At 41.0% G+C, this 19,458-nt stretch overlaps 1 protein-coding gene across 1 annotated transcript in view; it reads left to right on the plus strand.

Annotated features, from left to right (window-relative positions):
- Positions 1-13,365: 13,365 nt before the first annotated feature.
- The window catches only part of MAST2 (microtubule associated serine/threonine kinase 2), a 231,077-nt gene continuing 224,984 nt past the window's right edge, over positions 13,366-19,458 (plus strand). The window contains exon 1 of the mRNA XM_075616224.1: positions 13,366-13,708. Within this exon, the coding sequence (XP_075472339.1) occupies positions 13,580-13,708 (129 nt within the window). The 5' untranslated portion in view covers positions 13,366-13,579. The remainder of the gene's footprint in view (positions 13,709-19,458) is intronic.

Genomic DNA, 19,458 nt, shown 5'->3' on the forward strand with positions numbered 1-19,458 from the left:
CTCCCGCAGCTAAAGTGTAAAAAGGGTATCCATATAGAAAGATACAAATTGTTACATTTTAACTGTGAATGGGGACAACTCCTCACATCTCAACAATTCCCTTTACCTTGCGATTTAACCCCTTATCTACCAGTGGGCATAGGGACACATTATAAGACAGGGGAAACCCGGTACCTATCCTGGTGATGTCACCTCGGGGGGCCCACTGGTTCCCGAGATACTTACCGGTAATTTGGTAAAAGAAGCATGTTTTAGAAGCTAAAATTGAGCACTAACTCCATGTAACTACAAAGGCTGTTATCCTACATAATGGGACATTTGGGCATGACCATCTTGCCACAGCCAATCAGTTGTAGGCATTTAGCTTCTGCTGATCAGCCGCAGGGGACAGCTAGCCATCGGGCGTTTCACCGCGAAGGTAAGTGGTTAAAGGGATTAGTGTTACTATTTGGGGTTAACTTTAGGGGGTTATGGTTACAGGTTTCAGGGTAAGGGGTCCGATAAGTGGTTAGGGTAGGGGGTTAAGGTTAGGAGTTTTGGGGTAAGGGGTTAAGGTTTTTTTGGGTAAGGGGTTAAGGTTAGGGACTTACCTTGGCGGCGAAATGGCCGGCGGCTAGATGTACCTTGCGGCTGATAGGCGGCAGCGACTGAATGCCTGCGTGTGATCGGCTGTGGCGATATGCCTGCGACAAACCGTCCTAGACTGGTTATCCTATGAGTGTGCTGAGCAACTGCTGCCTCTTTCTCATGTCCTACATTTTAGATTGACATACTGTAGTGATGCTAACAGTAAAGTGTCCGGGCTTTGATTTAACGTTGATTTTTTAACCTTTAGAACTAACTTTAAATAAATTCGATACTGGTAACATGAGTTATGTATATTTCTAAAGGGAGTGATGTTTCATTGAATCAGATGCCTCCTACAGCAAAAAAAAAGAGTCTTTGTGAAACTCCCAATTATTTCTGCATAGAGCATGGATTATTACCAAGGAGAATATTCTGCGTTGTTCAGCATTTTGGGACAGGAGAGCATTATTTGTCTAAGTACTGGAGACAGTGACAGCTCAAGTCTATTGCGTGAGCAGAGGGACATCCAGCTGGCTCATTAACTCGGGTGTGTTGTAAGGAGACCAAAGTCTTGTTGACAAATGTCTGGAACAACTCCACAGCACACAGAAAGAGAAGGGAACAGAGGGAAAAACATTTCTGAAAATGTTGGAGAAGCATTTTTGCATAATAGGCATATGCATTTGTATATTGTGTGTGCACGGTTTTTAATCACTTTTATATGAAATTTTCCAACTGGACCATTAAAAGTCTGACAAAGATGAAGTCCAGCAGATGCATTAGCTTAGCAGAACATGGCTTGACTGGGAGCAGCATTGTCTGGTTAACTGTGCTACCTTACTACCTGTACCACTGATTTACTTGTCGTAATACTTAAAAATTATATTGCAGTCCTTTAAAACAAGGGGGTAACTCTTGACCACTTTTTCAATGGGTTTATGTTATAAAGGGAAGCTGTCTCACATATCTGGTCTGTAACTGTTACATACGCCTATCATAAATATTATCTCTTACTGTGCATGTCTTGTATATAATGTATAACCCATCTCACCTAATGTAACCATGTATTTGTAACCATGTGTCTGTCATCATAATTCTATGCGCACGACATATTTGAAAACGAGCGGTAACTCTTAATGTATTACTTCCTGATAAAACATTTTATAAATAAATAAAATTATTATAGTGTAAGAGCTGACATGTGGAGACCCATTTTCAATTATTTGTCTGATTACTTAATTTGTGAATTTACATTTATGGCTCAACACTTCACTTGAGTCTGTAAAGGGTAAACTAACCGGGGGTCGTCTTGCACAAATAACGTGTAGACTTTGTCCAACTTTAGCACAAAGTGTCAACACCAGCTCTATTTATTTAATGGGTATGGAATGAACATGTTGTGCGTTGTTCTTGCAGCTAGATTCCATTGTTTACATCCAATAAGTTCTCAAGCTAACACCATGCATAAAACGTATTTGTTACCAGCTATCTCTATTTCCAGGTCAGCAGTCACAAGGTCCTTTATCCATCCCACTCCCACCTCCGACATAAACCCATCAAAAGGACACACATGCTTCTGTGTGTGACAATTTTACGGTCACAGCTTTAGTGATACACAATGCATTGTGTAAAGAAACTCTCCCAAAGTATTCAGCTGTACAGCCGCAGCCCCTTTTAACCTCCTACATACCCGTAAAAATTCGGGGATGTTCTCCGTTTGTCACAGAGTTTCCCGCACGTCAGCCGCATTGACCAGACAGCGCTAATGGTGCTTAACATTGAAAGCGCCCACGGCGCCCAAAACGGCCGAAAACGGCCCGCATCTGCCCGCGATTTTAAAAATCGCGGGGAAACGGCCGCAGGAGGTTAAAGGTGGCCGCCACTGTACCAACTGTAACAGGGCGTGGTTTTAGAGGGCTAGCTGTACAGCCATTCCCAATTTGCTAATGTCCGACATACTAAGATAGCACGTGGAGTGGTTTTAAGGAGTAACCACATGGTTTCTGTCCATCCCGCTGCACACCCCGTGCTCTGCCCCATGCAGCAGCTTACTCAGAGTACCCCTGAGGAAGTGACCAGGTTCGGTTACGAAATTCGTTGGGTGGAGCCTAAGGACGCAACATTAGGGAGACACGAGAGGCGGAGTTACAGTAACATCATCGGAAGAGAGGGGCGTGAGACGCGGCTGCAAGGCGAGAGACGCCAACCCCAGCTGTAAGATGCCAGGACTCAACATCTCATGGTGTGGCCAGCAAGTTTTTAAAGGCATTAAAGACTGCGAATCCTTTAAGTGATATTCTAGGTCTTGCATGGATATTACATTTTTACTGTATTACACTATATGCAATTCTCCTTTTTAATAGGGAGCCCTTTTCCTGACTACTGCGAATGAGCAAGTTAAAGTTACCGAGAGAGAAACCTTTCCTGCCGGCTAAATATCTTCCTGCTTCCAATTACTACCTTGCACGAGCATAAGTAGGCATCTGTGATCTTGTGGTGATCCTGTGGGCAGCATATTGCACTATGATTTTCTCTTCTGTTCACTCTGCAGTACCACAATACTTTTAAAGAGATCATCTGAGCCAAAGTCGCACCATTTAACTACATTTGGAACGATTTTTTGGATGTTTATCTAGAACTCTATTCCCTGAACCTTGCGCCAAGGAGAACTATGTTTCCTGTATACTGCTGTAGCTTGTTGTAGCTACAGGGCCGTTTGATCCGATAACTAGGCAAGTAAGTAGGCAAGTGGTCGCTTCCAAATGAGATAATTGCTCTGAGCTGGACTGGCCAATAACTTGTTTAGACTCAATATCTATTATATTTAATCTTGTTATTATTATTACTTTTTTTTTTTTTTACAATGTTTAACAAGGGAATGGGTAAGTTTCAAATCTCTCAGTATTTTGAGGGCCTCTTCCTTGTGCCATCCCTTTAACCATTAGACCACCCCCTGACTTTTCCGTGCAGGCTATTTGTCTGTCCCCCTTCTGGTGTTGGCCGGCGCTTCCTGTCTGTCCTGGGGATGTAGAAAGTGTTTGTTCTTTGCTTGGTGTGTGAATAGCATTTGCTCAAAAGTCCCTGCATAGGTGACACCTGAGCGGAATTGGACATTTGGTCATGGCCATTTGGCCACCGAAGGAACCTTCAACGCAGTCGCTCCACTGCTGGTTGCTCAGCCGCCGCCCCTTTTGCCAATAAGGTAAATTAACTTAAGGGGTTTAAACGGTTAGGCTAGTGGGTTAAGGATAGGAGCTTTAGGGTAAGTACTAAGGTTTTTAGGGTAAGGAAATAGGGTAAAGGGTTAGGGTAAGTGGTTTAGGATAAGGGGTTTAAGGTAAGTGATTAAGGTTTTTAGGGTAGGGGGTAGCCTTAGTATTAGGGGTTAAGATTAGGGATTTTTAGGGTAAGGGGTAAGGTTAGGGGCATACATTGGTGGCAAAATGGCCAGAGGAGATGTCCCTGCAGTGAGGTGAGCGGCAGTTAGACGCCGGCAGCAACTTGGTTGCGGCAAAACGGCTGAGACCAAAGGTCCTAGACCGCACCTGAGGACCTGGGAAACCGCAGGTTCCCAGGTGAGAAAACGGAGTGAAAACTTGGGGTGAAGGACTGATGACCCTTATAGGAACTACAGCCCCATTTGCATCTCTCTGGGCTTCTGCCCTGTGATGAAAGACCCTGTCTATATTCAGCATTCCACCACTTCAGCACACAGAAGATTCATTTGAGTGACAAGTTTCATCTTAAAAATACATGGTTTTGTTTCATTGGGGCCAGGCCAGAATAACCCAGCCTGTTTTCTATGTTTGTCTAAAAGTGGGGTTCTCAAAGAGGAACCTGGTGTGGAATTGTGGGGGTGATTAAAACCATAGATTTGCAACTCTTGTTGACTGTGGAAATAAGCAGAGCATCTTTAGGCAATTTAAAAGAAATTCCTCAAGTGATCTGGGTAAAAAAAGAGGGCGTGGCCAGGAGGACATTCCACGTGTCTGTACAAGTTTACTAAATATAAAATATTTGGAATTTGATAGAATTGACAAGGATGTGAAAGATTTATTTCTGATAAGGGATTTCATCTGATTAACGTAATACCAAATATAACATGTTGGTCTATGTTGCATATGAGATACATATTTCACCGTAAATGATTAAATTTACCACTCTCAAGAAGGGTGTCCACATGTGTATTCTAATTATACAAATGCAACAGTAAAGGTGGCATCATTCTAAGGGGGATAGAAAGAAAGTTATGGGATATTTTTATATTCAGGCAGTTTTTAATTGAAAAAAAAAAATATTTTGCACGTATATCTTTATTTATATAGAGCTGTCCAGGTACACAGCGCTTTACAATACACGTGACATAATATTATAACACAATTGGAATAATCGATTCAGACATAAAACAATAGGAAAAGGAGTCCCTGCCCTGAAGAGCTTACAATTGTTTCTCTTCCCAAGCCTTCAAAATGTCATTAGAGGGGGAGGAGGCGGAGTTAAGGACACGCCCCTGCAGTTTCCAATGCAGGTTTTTTTGAGCATAAAAAATATGCATTTTGGATATAAATTTAGAATTCAACAAAGGGGGTGTTTACCGCTATGACGTGAATTCTCATATTCCAATATCAAGACCCTTTGAGAAGCCTAATATGTGGTAATGTATGTTAGGGATTTCTGTTTTATCCCATTCTTTTATGACACTGTCTGAATATTGTACTATATGTTTCGTGTAACATTCTTTTTCTGTAACTAAGTACTGTTCTACTTTTGTATATTAAATCAACGTGTTAAAAAGTATTGTCTTGGGCTCTACTTGAACTTTGCAAGTTCTGAAGAGTGTAATTGCATTTTCGGACACATTTTGCTTGAATAGATTTTTGTGTGTTAATCCGATTTTTCTTAGTAAACAGAGGCCAAACCTCTGCAAGTAAAGCGTCAAAAATTTTTGATGGTGGCAGCGAGTTTAAGATTATATTGTTACAATTTAGGGGGAGACGTAACTCACTTTAGGGACCCTGCGGGGAGATAAGTGAGTCACCTGGATAGCTGTGTGTCTAAACCCAGGGGTACTCAACTTCAGTACTCAAGCCCTCCCACCCCCCCCCCCAACAGGTCAGGTTTTAAGGATATCCCTGCTTCAGCACAGGTGGCTCAATCAGCCCCTGCTTCAGCACAGGTGGCTCAAACAGAGGCTCAGTCTTTGACAGTCAAATGCAGCCTCTGATTGAGCCACTTCTGCTGAAGCTGGGAAATCCTGGAAACCTGACCTGTTGGAAGGGGGGGGGGGGGGCTTGAGGACTGGAGTTAAGCACCCGTTTCTTAATCCGTGTCACATACACATCACGTGCTCACAGGTGTGCCGATTGTGACATGCCCCTATTGTTCTGGTTTTTATATTCCCGTTTGCTGGTCTATTAGCAACCTTAGTATAATAAGGGTGAGATTTGAATAAAGACTGTAGTATTATCACATTGTTTCCAGATACATTATCTGCAGAACTATCCAACAGTGAAGAGGTTAACAGGATGGGAATAAATGGTTGATAATAAATATATGTAAAATAAATATGTATACTGTTGCGGCTGTATACATTCAGATGATTCAATTAAAAGTACATTACTACTTTAAACTACCATCCCCCCTGAAACAAATAACATTTTATTCATGGCAACAGTTTGCACACATTGTCTGGAATTTGTTGTTTCAAGAATAATATAATTAGACTATAAATAAAGTATAGAGATACTTCTTACAGTCTATACAATATTCCATGTTACATTTTTGCTGGAGGTTTTTGTGATAACATCTTGCCCTAACGCCAGTAAGTTCATTTGTATAAGAGTCTGAAAACTGAATTTCCAGTGAATGCTGAATAAATAAAAAAATAAAAACTTTTTGGGGATGTTAGAAATGAACCTGTCCGCAGAGTCAATGAACTGTCAACAGCATCAATATCAGCATATCGCCACTCATTCTGCCGTGCCTGAAGCAATGTCCAGATATAGTTGTGTGACCTCCTGTATGCAGCATGGGCTGTCTTCACCGGACCTTCTTGGAGTTAAGGGGATACTGAGGGGATCTCAACTCCAGTCTTCAAGACCCCACCAACAGGTTCACTTTTGAGGATATCCCTGCTTCAGCACAGGTTGCTCATTTAGTGGCTCAGTCAAAAACGGAGCCTCTGATTGAGCCACCTGTGCTAAAGCAGGGATATTCTGAAAACCTGACTTGCTGGGGGGTTTCGAGCACTGCAGTTGGCCCCTTGTGGGTGTCTGTAGTAAGCAGAAGATGCTAATGACATGTTTTTTTTCATTGTTGTTTATGCTTTGCGGGATTACAAACCAGCAACATCAATGTCATTCTTTTTACAGTGGAAAATCCTCGTAATGTTTGGCAGAATATACTGTAGGAATCTGTCGGATGTTATACAGATGGCACCAATCTGGACCCTTGTTCCTTTATTGCTAGAATAACTATTGTCACTGGGGTGACTTATTTTTGCTCTAGTTTTCCTCTAAAGATATTTGGAGTTAGCATTGCAATGAAAAGTGCTGCAGTGCTGTTTGGGGGAGAAAGTTAAAAGATGCTTAATGTTCTAACTCTTAAGAGGATGTGAGTTTTTCATTGTAATGGACCAAAATAAGCATTGAGGCCCATTTTTAGTAAGTGGTGCAATTTCCAAAAGACACCTTATGCTAATATGATGAATGAGGTAAGTGTTCTGCAGGTCTCAACGGTAGCGAAGAATTAAAGGGTGAAGTCCTTCTGGAATTTATATTTTTAAAGATTTCCTCATACAACTGTACAGTACAAACAGGGTATGTTTAAACATAATTGTTCCCTGATCTTGATTTTTTAAAAGATGTTTGTTTTATTCCTAGAAAAAGAAGTCCAAACCCTAAATTATTATAGCTGCTAAGTCTGTTTAATGTAGTAACATTAGTAGACATCTAATAACCTTATCTTAGAAGATGAGGACCATTTTTCCTGGTAAAACCCGTTGATGTCAGCATTGGCAATAGTTCTGTACTGGCTGGTGGTCTAGAAAAAGTGAGAATAAGCAGCTGAAGTAACCATGTGAACACTCTACTGCAGGCGGTGGGCCTTTTTAAATAGAAATGAAAAAGAGATAGGAATAATAATAGAAAATAAGGTCGTAATCTGCTTATAACAGCAAGAAAAGATGCTGGAGCTCAAACAAAAGATGCTAAAGTCAGCCCCCCTGGATTCCCTTACAGAAATAATTAGTCTTGGATAGTTTCTTCCAGGGAGATTTGGGATGAAACTGATCTCTAATATTTCCACTGACTTGCATTGGGATGGGGGAAATATGTTCAGGTGGAAAACAGTAAAGTAGGTGAAAGAATTGGGGTGCTCCAACCCGTAGCAACTCCATCCAATAACATGAATAATATTATTATTGACCCTGGAGAAACCAGTGGGAGTGGGTAGGTACTTAAAGACTTGTAAGTATCAGTGACAACAGTCAAACTTAACTATAGTAGTCTTAACCAATAAACCCCACTCACGTCATCTCCAGGGTTCCTCTGCCGGCGTGCAAGCCAAGAAGGATCCAGAATCCAGAAACATCCAATAGCAAAAAACGAATGGCGCACAGCCAGGGAGCCAGGTGTGGAATAAAAAACTTTTCTTTTATTGCAGCATGGTAAGAGACAAAATCACCCCTTGGGGGACACAGACAGAGACCTCCTACGCGTTTCGGACCAACGGGTCCTTTATCAAGGAGTATGGGGTATGCTTAGGGTGGGCACCTCAAATACCTAGTACTTAATAGGCAAATTACAAAAATCTGTGTAAAATCATATCGCGGGCCCACTGCGCATGCGCGTGACGTCATCCGGTGCGCCGCTCCAACAACCCTGAGGATTGTGGGTAAGAACCGCCCCCTAGCGTCACTCGCACATGCTCACAGTGAGCCGTGAAGGGAAATGACATTCCCTTACCCTCTGTCTCTGTCCCGACCCCCCGTGACGTCACCGCGATCTCTGATTGGCTGAGGCGCACCGCTGCACCACCAATGACTGTGTGAGGCAGACGAGGCAGCTTCATTCGCGCAGAGCCCCGTGTGCATACACGAAGAGGAAGGGAGAAAATACAGAGAGGAACGAATTGTCTATCATACTCAATAAGAGCACACCGAATGAAAAATAGAGTGAATCAATACATGCTCCCATTGAGAATGGTGCCCGTCCCCAATGCAGATCCCACATATACACTGACATACACAAGAATATACATACATAGGATCTGTGATCCATATCAAAAAAATGCCGTCGTAGTTACACTTGACATCCCCAAGCATAAACATGGATCGGATCTATAATCCATATTAACAAAATGCTGTCATAGTTATCTACATATAGAAAATTTATTAAAAACAATTCAAAATAAAAAAACAAGACTTTGTGTGTTATGTCTTGTTTTTCTGTGTCTCCAGTTGTGAAGAGGAATCAACTGTACACATTGTATGTTATACATATTCTATGGCTATTTGTTTAATCAATGATTTTTAAAAGCCATCATAACAATTGCCCTCAGCAAAAGGCTACTATACTAACAAGTGGCAAAAGCCACATAGATAATACATCATAAAGGCTCTAATAGTATATCAGGGTCTGATGCAAACACAATAGGGTAGGATAATTGCCAGAAAACAGTGTTTAGCAACATCATATTGTAGCAAACAGTCAGATCATATAGCTTATAACTTTTTATGCTTTACATTTGAGGAAGCATGTTATTTTTACAGCAAAAAATAGTGGTAAAATGAATCCAAGCTATTAATTATAACACATTATGCCATTGTTCTTATTATTTATTTTTTATTATTTTTTAAGAAAGTGGCCCAGGTTCCACTCAACATTTAGACCGCAGGGGGTTCTGGTCTGAAGCATAAATATCCAATATGCCTCCCTGCGGTCCAAAAGGTTGAGTAAGTCACCCCCTCTTTCTTTCAGAAGGATCTGTTCAATTCCTTGAACTTTAAGCCCATTAAGGCTACCTTTGGGACATTGGGTGAAGTGTTTTGAGACCGGGTGAGATGTGTCTCCTTTTCTGATTAATCTAATGTGTTCAAGGATTCTGTTCTTAAGTGGTCTAATTGTCCTACCCACATAGTTAATCCCGCACCCACAGGTTAGGAGGTAAATCACGTATTGAGTGTTGCAGTTAATGAATGATTTTATCGGGAATTCCTTATTAGATATTAGGCCCCTAAAGCACTGTGAGGGAAACATAAATTGGCAAATCTTACAACCTCCACATCTGTATGTTATAATATGATGTTGCTAAACACTGTTTTCTGTTTTCTGGCAATTATCCTACCCTATTGTGTTTGCATCAGACCCTGATATACTATTAGAGCCTTTATGATGTATTATCTATGTGGCTTTTGCCACTTGTTAGTATAGTAGCCTTTTGCTGAGGGCAATTGTTATGATGGCTTTTAAAAATCATTGATTAAACAAATAGCCATAGAATATGTATAACATACAATGTGTACAGTTGATTCCTCTTCACAACTGGAGACACAGAAAAACAAGACATAACACACAAAGTCTTGTTTTTTTATTTTGAATTGTTTTTAATAAATTTTCTATATGTAGATAACTATGACAGCATTTTGTTAATATGGATTATAGATCCGATCCATGTTTATGCTTGGGGATGTCAAGTGTAACTACGACGGCATTTTTTTGATATGGATCACAGATCCTATGTATGTATATTCTTGTGTATGTCAGTGTATATGTGGGATCTGCATTGGGGACGGGCACCATTCTCAATGGGAGCATGTATTGATTCACTCTATTTTTCATTCGGTGTGCTCTTATTGAGTATGATAGACAATTCGTTCCTCTCTGTATTTTCTCCCTTCCTCTTCGTGTATGCACACGGGGCTCTGCGCGATTGGAGCTGCCTCGTCTGCCTCACACAGTCATTGGTGGTGCAGCGGTGCGCCTCAGCCAATCAGAGATCGTGGTGACGTCACGGGGGGTCGGGACAGAGACAGAGGGTAAGGGAATGTCATTTCCCTTCACGGCTCACTGTGAGCATGCGCGAGTGACGCTAGGGGGCGGTTCTTACCCACAATCCTCAGGGTTGTTGGAGCGGCGCACCGGATGACGTCACGCGCATGCGCAGTGGGCCCGCGATATGATTTTACACAGATTTTTGTAATTTGCCTATTAAGTACTAGGTATTTAAGGTGCCCACCCTAAGCATACCCCATACTCCTTGATAAAGGACCCGTTGGTCCGAAACGCGTAGGAGGTCTCTGTCTGTGTCCCCCAAGGGGTGATTTTGTCTCTTACCATGCTGCAATAAAAGAAAAGTTTTTTATTCCACACCTGGCTCCCTGGCTGTGCGCCATTCGTTTTTTGCTATTGGAAAACAGTAAAGTGACAGCTAATAAACAGGAAGTCTCCCTGACACAGAGGCTTGGTCAGTGACCTCCAGCCTGACCAGTGCCCTCTTAACAATTCTGGGGCCCTGGGCTAAGTGTGAATTGGGATAGTCACCCACAAAGGTCACATTTAAATACGGTATGTTTTTACTGAACAACTCAAAACTTTTATTGAAATTCTGCAAATATTACTTCAAGCATTTTTATTTATCTACATCTGTGTTTTTTTTTTTTTTTTTTTCAAAAGCAGCCGAAGGGTGTCAGCTAGGTCTGAGTATACCGAATCAGGGGTCAGACCTGGTGCCCTCCTCCTGGCTGTACTTAAGGGGATTGCCGCCCAAACTCTGTAGGTGTTCCTCTTCCCACTGAGAGAACAGGTCACACAGCAGAGTGCCTGAGATTGGGGCCTTCTCTGTTCCTCTTCCGCTTGGGGGAGAGTGAGTGTGCACCTATATCCTGGCTCCTGATAGAGGGGTTGGGAAGAGCTAGGACAGCTGCGGTGCCCTTGGCCGTAGTGGTTGTCCAGGACCATCTTCCAGCTGGGTAACTGATCCGGAGAGACTGTATTGGGCAGACCACTGCCGTGCTGGGAGTGCTGACCCAATAAAGACTGTTCCTGTTTGCATATACCTCCTGCCTGGTGTGTGATCTTACTGGGAGGAGAGGGAGTAATTATACTGTGGGAGATCGCCTCCATATATCTGGAGCCTACGGCAGAGGCGCTGCACTGCTAGAGAACGACGTGGGTAATGTACCCCAGAAACCTGATCCTGTGTCCCCACTACCATCGGCGGACAGCTCAGCCCCCCTGTTACCAGCAGGTATCATGCACCACATACGTAGTAATGGCCAAATCTCTCACCGGGTGGGGGAAACACCGTTACACAAGCATTTTTGTTTCTATAGAAACCATTTACAAAGTCACACCTCCATCCTCTTCTGAGACAGGCTCTGGCTCTTGAGCTCCTGCCCTCTCTCTAGCAGTGCACCAATTGTATCTAGTGCCTGCCTGGTCACATGATGTTTCACACAGCACTTTGCATCCTGGGTTCTCTTGTGCAGCCCTAACAGGGAATTAAATAACCCCCGATTCGACAATCGATTACAGAAGAATGGATCGATCGGCAATTTAGCTATTCACTTGTCAGTGTGCAGATTGTATTGCTGCCCATATTGAATGGCAGCTTGAACTGCAGCTTTAATAAGTTTCAACTGTGAGAAAAATATTTAGCCTCTGCAGCTTGTGGCCGTGATTGGTATTGTTGTAAAATTCGTGAAGCAATTTCAATGTTAGGGAATGTTGACTCCAGTTTGTCATGCTGTAATAGTTTTGTGTTGTGCATTATTTTTTAAATACATTTCCAACAAATCAATTAAACGACCTATTCCAGAAAACCTTGTAGAAACGTTATCTGCGTGTAGCCATGTCTGGTTTTGGCTACCAGTCTGCCCTCCCTGACATGCAAGCTCTGGTAACAGTGCAGGCAGTGTCAGGATCAATAATCCTGGGTTTTACCCACAATAAGTAGCTGCATTGATTGACAGGAGAGGAGGCGGGCTAAAGCCTGTGTCCTGCCCAATCCTAGGCTCAGACCTTGGACCTTCAACCTCTGTACTTAAAGAGCTGCACACCTAAATTTAGTTAGTGTCTCTACCCCTGAGAGAGACAGGTACTCACACAGGGGTGTATCTAGCATTGGCACCCACTGTCCCTTCCCCTTGTGAGGAGTGATACCTTTCCCCTGGCTCTATTAGGGAGTCAGGGAAGAGTAAGGGCTGCCTCTGGTGCCTTTGGTCTGGGGTGGATGTCCAGGGACCATCCTGAGGTTGGAGACCTATTTTACTGTGCTGAAGCAGGTAACCAGCACAACACCGCTAGTGGTAGCATGATCTCCCAGAGGGTGGGGGAAACTGCGTTACATGTGAACAACATATCTTTATAAAAATGTAAGCTATATAAAATTAAAAGCGGTATACTGTTGTAATCACACACCAAAAAAAACCCCAATTATAATTAACGTTTGCTCACTTCATTTAGAACAAATTTAAAATTCTATTTTGGGTCATACTATTTGTGGCTATGAAAGGTCAGTCCCTGGGCTACAAACATGTTAGTCCATGCCTTATTGACTCTGAACCTGACACCAAACACAGACATAATTATATAGGAGGGCCCATAATAACCATTGAGTGACATTTAGCACCAGCCAATCAAAGTCGAGTTCTTCCTAAAGGCGTGCAGTAATCCCCGCCCCTGCTATTGGTGACGTTTTATCCCACCCCTTTCACCTACACCAGTAGACACGCCCCCATACGTTTTAGGCCCCTCCCCTAAACAGCGCGAGAGCTCTCAGCGCGGGGTTTGACAGGAGGCACTATGTAGTTCCGGCTGGTTGGTTGGCGGAGTGATCGCTGCAGCCGGAGGGTTGTGAAGGGACCGCAGAGCGGGGAAGGTCGGTGGAGCCTGCTGGTTGGTGCGTGGGGATAAGGCGGCGAGTGAGATGGACACCGGGTGAGAGGGACACCGGGTGAGGGGGGCTTCCCTGTCTGACCGCCTGATAAGAATCCCCTGCCCCGCAGGAAGCCATGAAGAGAGGACGGGGGAGCCAGGAGAAGACCGGAACGGGCACCGGCGAGGATGCGCGGGCAGCCCCGGCCCCGCCGCTCAGGAGGAGGACAGCGGGAGCAGAGGGGAGAGCAGGCGGCAAGGAGCAGGTGAGCATCCGTGGGGTCAAATATTTCCCAGACACCCCGAGTGGGGGCAACAGGGAGGCCACGTCCCTCATTCCAGGGACCCTCGTTAATAATCATTTGTGTAATGAACGGCTGGTATAGAACAGGGCTCGCCTGTCCCTATGAGCTTACAATCCAATTGGTACAATGGGATAAAGACACGAGGTCTCTCTCTCTCATATATATATATATATATATATATGAGAGAATTATGTCTCTGCCATAGGACCCATGTGGGTATATATCAGGGGCTGAACCCATAACTTGGAGTCCCATATTGTGTTTGACATGCAACTAGGATCCCATATGTTATGAACCTATAACTCGCAACTCCATTTGTAATCTCTACCTATATATATATATATATATATATATATATATATATATATTAAACCAGAGTACTCTAAAATGTACATACTGTGTTGTGATAAAATAAGTGTGTGTGTGTGTGTATATATATATATGTATATATTTTTTTTTTTTAATTTTATATATATCTCCAATAGGCGCAACCTCTAGCATATTCTGTGTTTGGCATCTGTATGTATCATAAATCGATTAATAAATCATATTGCATCATCCAAACCTGCAGTTCAGAAGGAGCAGCACTTCAGGTAAGTATTGAAAAGGTAAACTGAAACCATCACAAAAAATGTTTCGGTCCCCAAAGGGACCTTCATCCATTTTTTTTGTGATGGTTTCAATATACATACCTTGAGTGCTGTTTCCTTCTACAAATAAAATGGACTCGCTGTGTCTGATATTTAAACTTCTGATGCTCCTTACTGACCAGTTTGCAGATGTCAGATCACTTTTTTTTTATTTTTGAAGAGAATCTTTTATCTTCCCTAGTATTATTAAATGACCAGTAGATTGCAAGTTCTTCTCTACCTGTTGTGACGGTAGGTGATGCTTAGTTTGTACTGTATTTAAAGCAGCATTAATCTGTATTTGTTATGGTGAGTGTTTTTTGCTGTCAGGAGTAGCCTAGCATTGTCAATGGAAGAGCTATAATATAAATGGTGAGTTCCCCTTTTAATGGGTCTTCTACAATGCTACAAAAGTGGGAATTTCCACTATTTTCATATAATAAATTTGTGCCAGCTTTGTTTCAATAAACGACTCAGTTTTGATGCAGATGCCGAATTACATTTTCTGTGTCTTAATAAACTCCTTTTTGAAGAAAATGATACTGTAGTTACAGAACAGAAGCAGGATGACTATAGTGAATTATGTTTCTGTGAATAACAACGGTTGGAGTGATCACTTCCTATGCTATTTAGGGTCTCTGTCCACTGCTGTAGAGTAAGTGTACTGATGTACGTTTAGGAAGAAGTCCTCTGGGGCTTTGAAGGGTGACATTGGGTCACCAAATACACAAAGTACTAAATACATATACATGTGGTAGTGATGATAGTTAGTAAGGTCAGCACTTCGTTCCCATCTCATGACTTGATCAGTGTGAAATAGGACTAAAACGATGACCTTGTTCAATCTATAATCATTACAACTTCATGAGTGCCTTTATTCACTACTTCTCTATTTTGGAGGCTGCCATGATTACATCCTGTAGTGTTCTCAACCGTTTCCTTATCAAGGCCCGCTTTGATGTTAATACCATGAATGGCATAGACGTAGGAATGCCAAAATGTGGTTTGGGTTCATAGATGTGTTAAGAACCTCTAATATGATATTCATGGTGATCTAACCTTAAGTGCTTCATGCTGTGCGGACATAAAATATTAGATATGTCAAATATTGGAGTAGTGAAATTATGCAAGGGTTTCTTAGAATGCTGGTCTCTCAAATAAGAATATTTGTGGCCTTAATACTTTCTTTAGTGTTTGAAATTCTTGATATAATTTACTGATCAAACATTTCTTTATGTATTTACATTGCAAATGCGTTGTATATGAACCAAGCTGTTCTTCTTAAAGAAACATAACATTTATTTTAAAGCCTAAAATAATTGTTGACGACATCTGTGTGATAATTTGGATCCAAAGGTTAAGAGCAAAAACCTTAATTTAATGGAAGATTTAACTGAGAAGTGCAATAATGGCTAATGGGTCACTTGTTTAACATATCAAGCATATTGGTTTTGTTGCAGTCACATTTTTATTTATTTGTAATAAATATTGTGTTTAACAATTATTTCTAGTTTGTTACAAAACAATGCTTTGACAGTTACTTTTCTGGGAGGAAACAAATTATGTATGTAATTTCTGTGGACTGATTTGTGCATTGCTTAACAATTGAGACACAGCTGGGCTAGCGCGTGCTCGCCAGCATATCCTTTAACCAAGGAAAGGATGCGTTCAAAAATTTATTTGCATTGTTTGTGGCCAGGTTAGGATTTAGCAAAATTGCTAATGCAAACTATTTGGAGATATTTTTTTACGTTTTGTTTGTAATTTCTCTGTATGTGTCACTTATTGGAAGACTATTTGGTTATCAAATTGTCTTTAACTTTGAGCATAAACTAGTATTAAAATGCTAGAGGAGAGGATTTTAGCTGTCTGAAAACAATGTAGACTGAATGTTATATATTGCTGATAGACATATCGTTTCCAGGATCTTCAATTAAATACACTGGATTGTTTGACGATGTGTGTGCTGGTTTTTGCTATGCTCCTGCAGAGGGTATACATACCATGATAAAGATAAATCTATGATTCTACCAAGCAATGCTTAGGGCACATTGTTTCTAGTTTGCTTCCTTTCAATTAGATATGGACTATATTAAGGGCTAATTCAAATTTTGTTTTCCTCGCCGTGTTTGCTAGCTCCTTCTTTTTTTTTTTTTTTTTTGTCTTGAACACCTATTGGACATTAATGACGTGTATTACAGCTAATTATATTAACACTCGTACCATTTACATAATTATATCAATATTTACACAATATTATTTATTTTAAAGTCGCCTACTGAAGTTTGGAAGTGGGAGAAACTAGTTCTGGGATCTTCTGCTATCTTTGAGTTTGAGCACAGTGTGTATCCCATATCTAGATTGCTGGGCCCTTGGTACAGATTCATTGTGACTATGTAAATGCATTTGCTGCAAGCACCATAGAACAATACAATCTTAGTAAAATTAATAGTCTAAAGAATTGAGTTAGTGTATTCCAAGTTACTGAAAAGCTACCTTGAAAAGACAGTATTGCCACTTGAAATGAGTAGAAAGGAAGATTTGTGATGCAAGTCTGCTAAGTTTCTAGAGCTGTAATCGATTGGCTTCTGCTATTTAGTTGCAGTTTATTTCCCCAGTTGTTTTATATAATTTTAAAGACCTGCCACACAATGTTGGCAACCTAGAAAAGTCGTAGTGTTGGATAGTTATAGAAAAATATGCATAACTCGCTGACACAGCACGGTAATTCATGAAATCATTGGGATCATAATGTTTTTTGAGGGAATATTTGACAATGTATTCTTATGGATTTTGTTTGACACAACGTCTATAGTGTTATACGGAAGACCGCACATATGTATACTTGTATTTATAAACTGACGGTTTACTAAAAGAATGATTTTGCCGTGGCATTGAAGAGATATTAGGGGTGTGTAAAGATTTATTTATTTCCTAATGCAGATCTAGTGTAATATAATTTCTGAACTAGAATCACTTTTCAAACGTTAATTCTGAGAAAGGGAATTTCAAAGCCGCACTAAAAAGTTTATATAAACTATAGAACCCTTTTTCTCTTTGGATGATTAGAGACTTGAATAAACAGTGTGGCAAAAAAATGACTATTGAAATTATACCCATTATGGTACAAATTACCACCCTCATATTGTCTGTGGAGGAGAAAACGGATTCTATTGCAATTAAAACTCCCTTTGATGTGCTTGGCATTTGACCTTACTTTTTGAGTGCCTGAAGCACAACATACACATCTGACGATGCTATTCATGTCCCAAAAACATATTTACAAATGACCAAGAAAAGAAGCACAAGAGCGCACCAAGGTAAGGATAATTGTAAAATGTATTAAACATCAAAGCAATAAAATAACTTGCATGTAAGTAAGGATAAGTGCATGTCCGAATCTACAAATGACTTTAAAGGTTATTATTGTGTTGGTCTCACTGCCTGCTAATAAATGTCTTTAGTTGGCGTTGACTACAAAGATTTAGAAACCAAGATTTTTCCTACTGGTTTTTTTTCTTTCTTTTTTTTCTTTTTCCGAATATTTGTTTACCATTCCTAATGGTCAATATACTGTACAGTTGTAGATGCTTCATTTGGTGGGGATGTTACAAGAGTTTGTGACAATATGGAAGATCTCACAAAGGAAACAAATGGGGAATTTAATCTGAGCTCTTTAACCCCTTAACGATACGTTTGTTACAATGTTTTATTGTGATGTATGGAAATCAATGCAGGGAAGTCTTTAACCTTGTGTAAACTCTTTGTATTGGACTCCTTGCCTGTATTTTTTTAATGCTTTTAGGTTTTTTTTTTTTAAACCAGGCAGCAATATGTCTGTACATTGAAGGAAATGCTTGTTAGCCCAATTATTTATCAGCCTGTTTGTAAAGCAGTGCAGCACTGATCTGCAGTATAAGGCTCAAAGAAGAACTTTTGAGTTATAAGCAACATAAAGTGGAGAGAGCAACAATCTTTTGACAAATCTTGGAGTAACCATGTTTTTCTAATAAATTAGATTATTCACACCAATAGGTGTCTTGGGTTGCTGGATTTTTGTGAGCCGTGTTCACATTGGGGATTGGAAACGGTTAACACTAATGAAAACATTTTTTGGATGAAATCATACATCCTCGGAAGATGCAGAACAGCCATCGCTCTGGATCAGCTTATCCTTTAAGGCTTAGGGTCTTGACACGAGCACGCAAATGGATAATGTGTCTTCTTAGAAAATGCTCCTGGGTGTGTGACACCTCGAGAAAGTCCCTCTGGACGAAACGCGTAAGTGCGTTTCTTCACCACCATTGTGAGCTTGATTTTTAATAAATTCGTCTTTTTTATCTGGAGTTGCCCGGAAATTCTTTATTTGTTCATATGGATTTTTGGCTGTGCTTCTGTCTCTAACCTACAGTATCTATCGCTCTGGAACAGCTTATCCTCTAAGGCTTAGGGTTTTGTGTCTTCTTGGAAAATGCTCCTGGGTGTGTTTAAAACCTGGCACTGTGCACATACATATTTTAAATCGTGTGGGAATCCAAGTTTAGTATTCACAAATATTAAATCGGCAATCTCCCCCTTAACTAAGCCCCCTCCTCTTATTTTTATTATACAGTATTAGAACCAGAGGGTCCTCTGGGGCTGGGATGTGCTCTTTTCAGCCCTGGGTATCCAGCGGTTCCCCATACAATTTATTGGTGAAGTTATCGATATTACTTTATCGCTTTTAAGGGACATTTAAATTGCGATCCAATAGGAAGCCCCCAGCTGATGCAGCTTTCTTTTGACCTAACATTTTGTTAGCCATTTTGTTACCACTGGAGGGAGATTTAAACCTGGCGATTTCACAGTTAAATATCTTAGGAACCGGGGGTGCCCAAGGCTGAAAACAGGGTGGTACAGCCCCCCCCCCCTGGTATATATATATAAAAAAATGGTGGATTGCTGCTTAAATCTTTGGTGATCAATGGGACCTAATCTGTTTTTAGACAGGTGTTGCAAAAATGACTGAATAATGCAGGGGAAAAAAAATATTAACCTCATCCATTTGTGTGGATCAACAGTCTTTTTTAACACAGCCTACAT

The sequence above is a fragment of the Ascaphus truei genome, chromosome 10 (genome assembly GCF_040206685.1).
Source record: "Ascaphus truei isolate aAscTru1 chromosome 10, aAscTru1.hap1, whole genome shotgun sequence".
Lineage (NCBI taxonomy): Eukaryota > Metazoa > Chordata > Amphibia > Anura > Ascaphidae > Ascaphus > Ascaphus truei.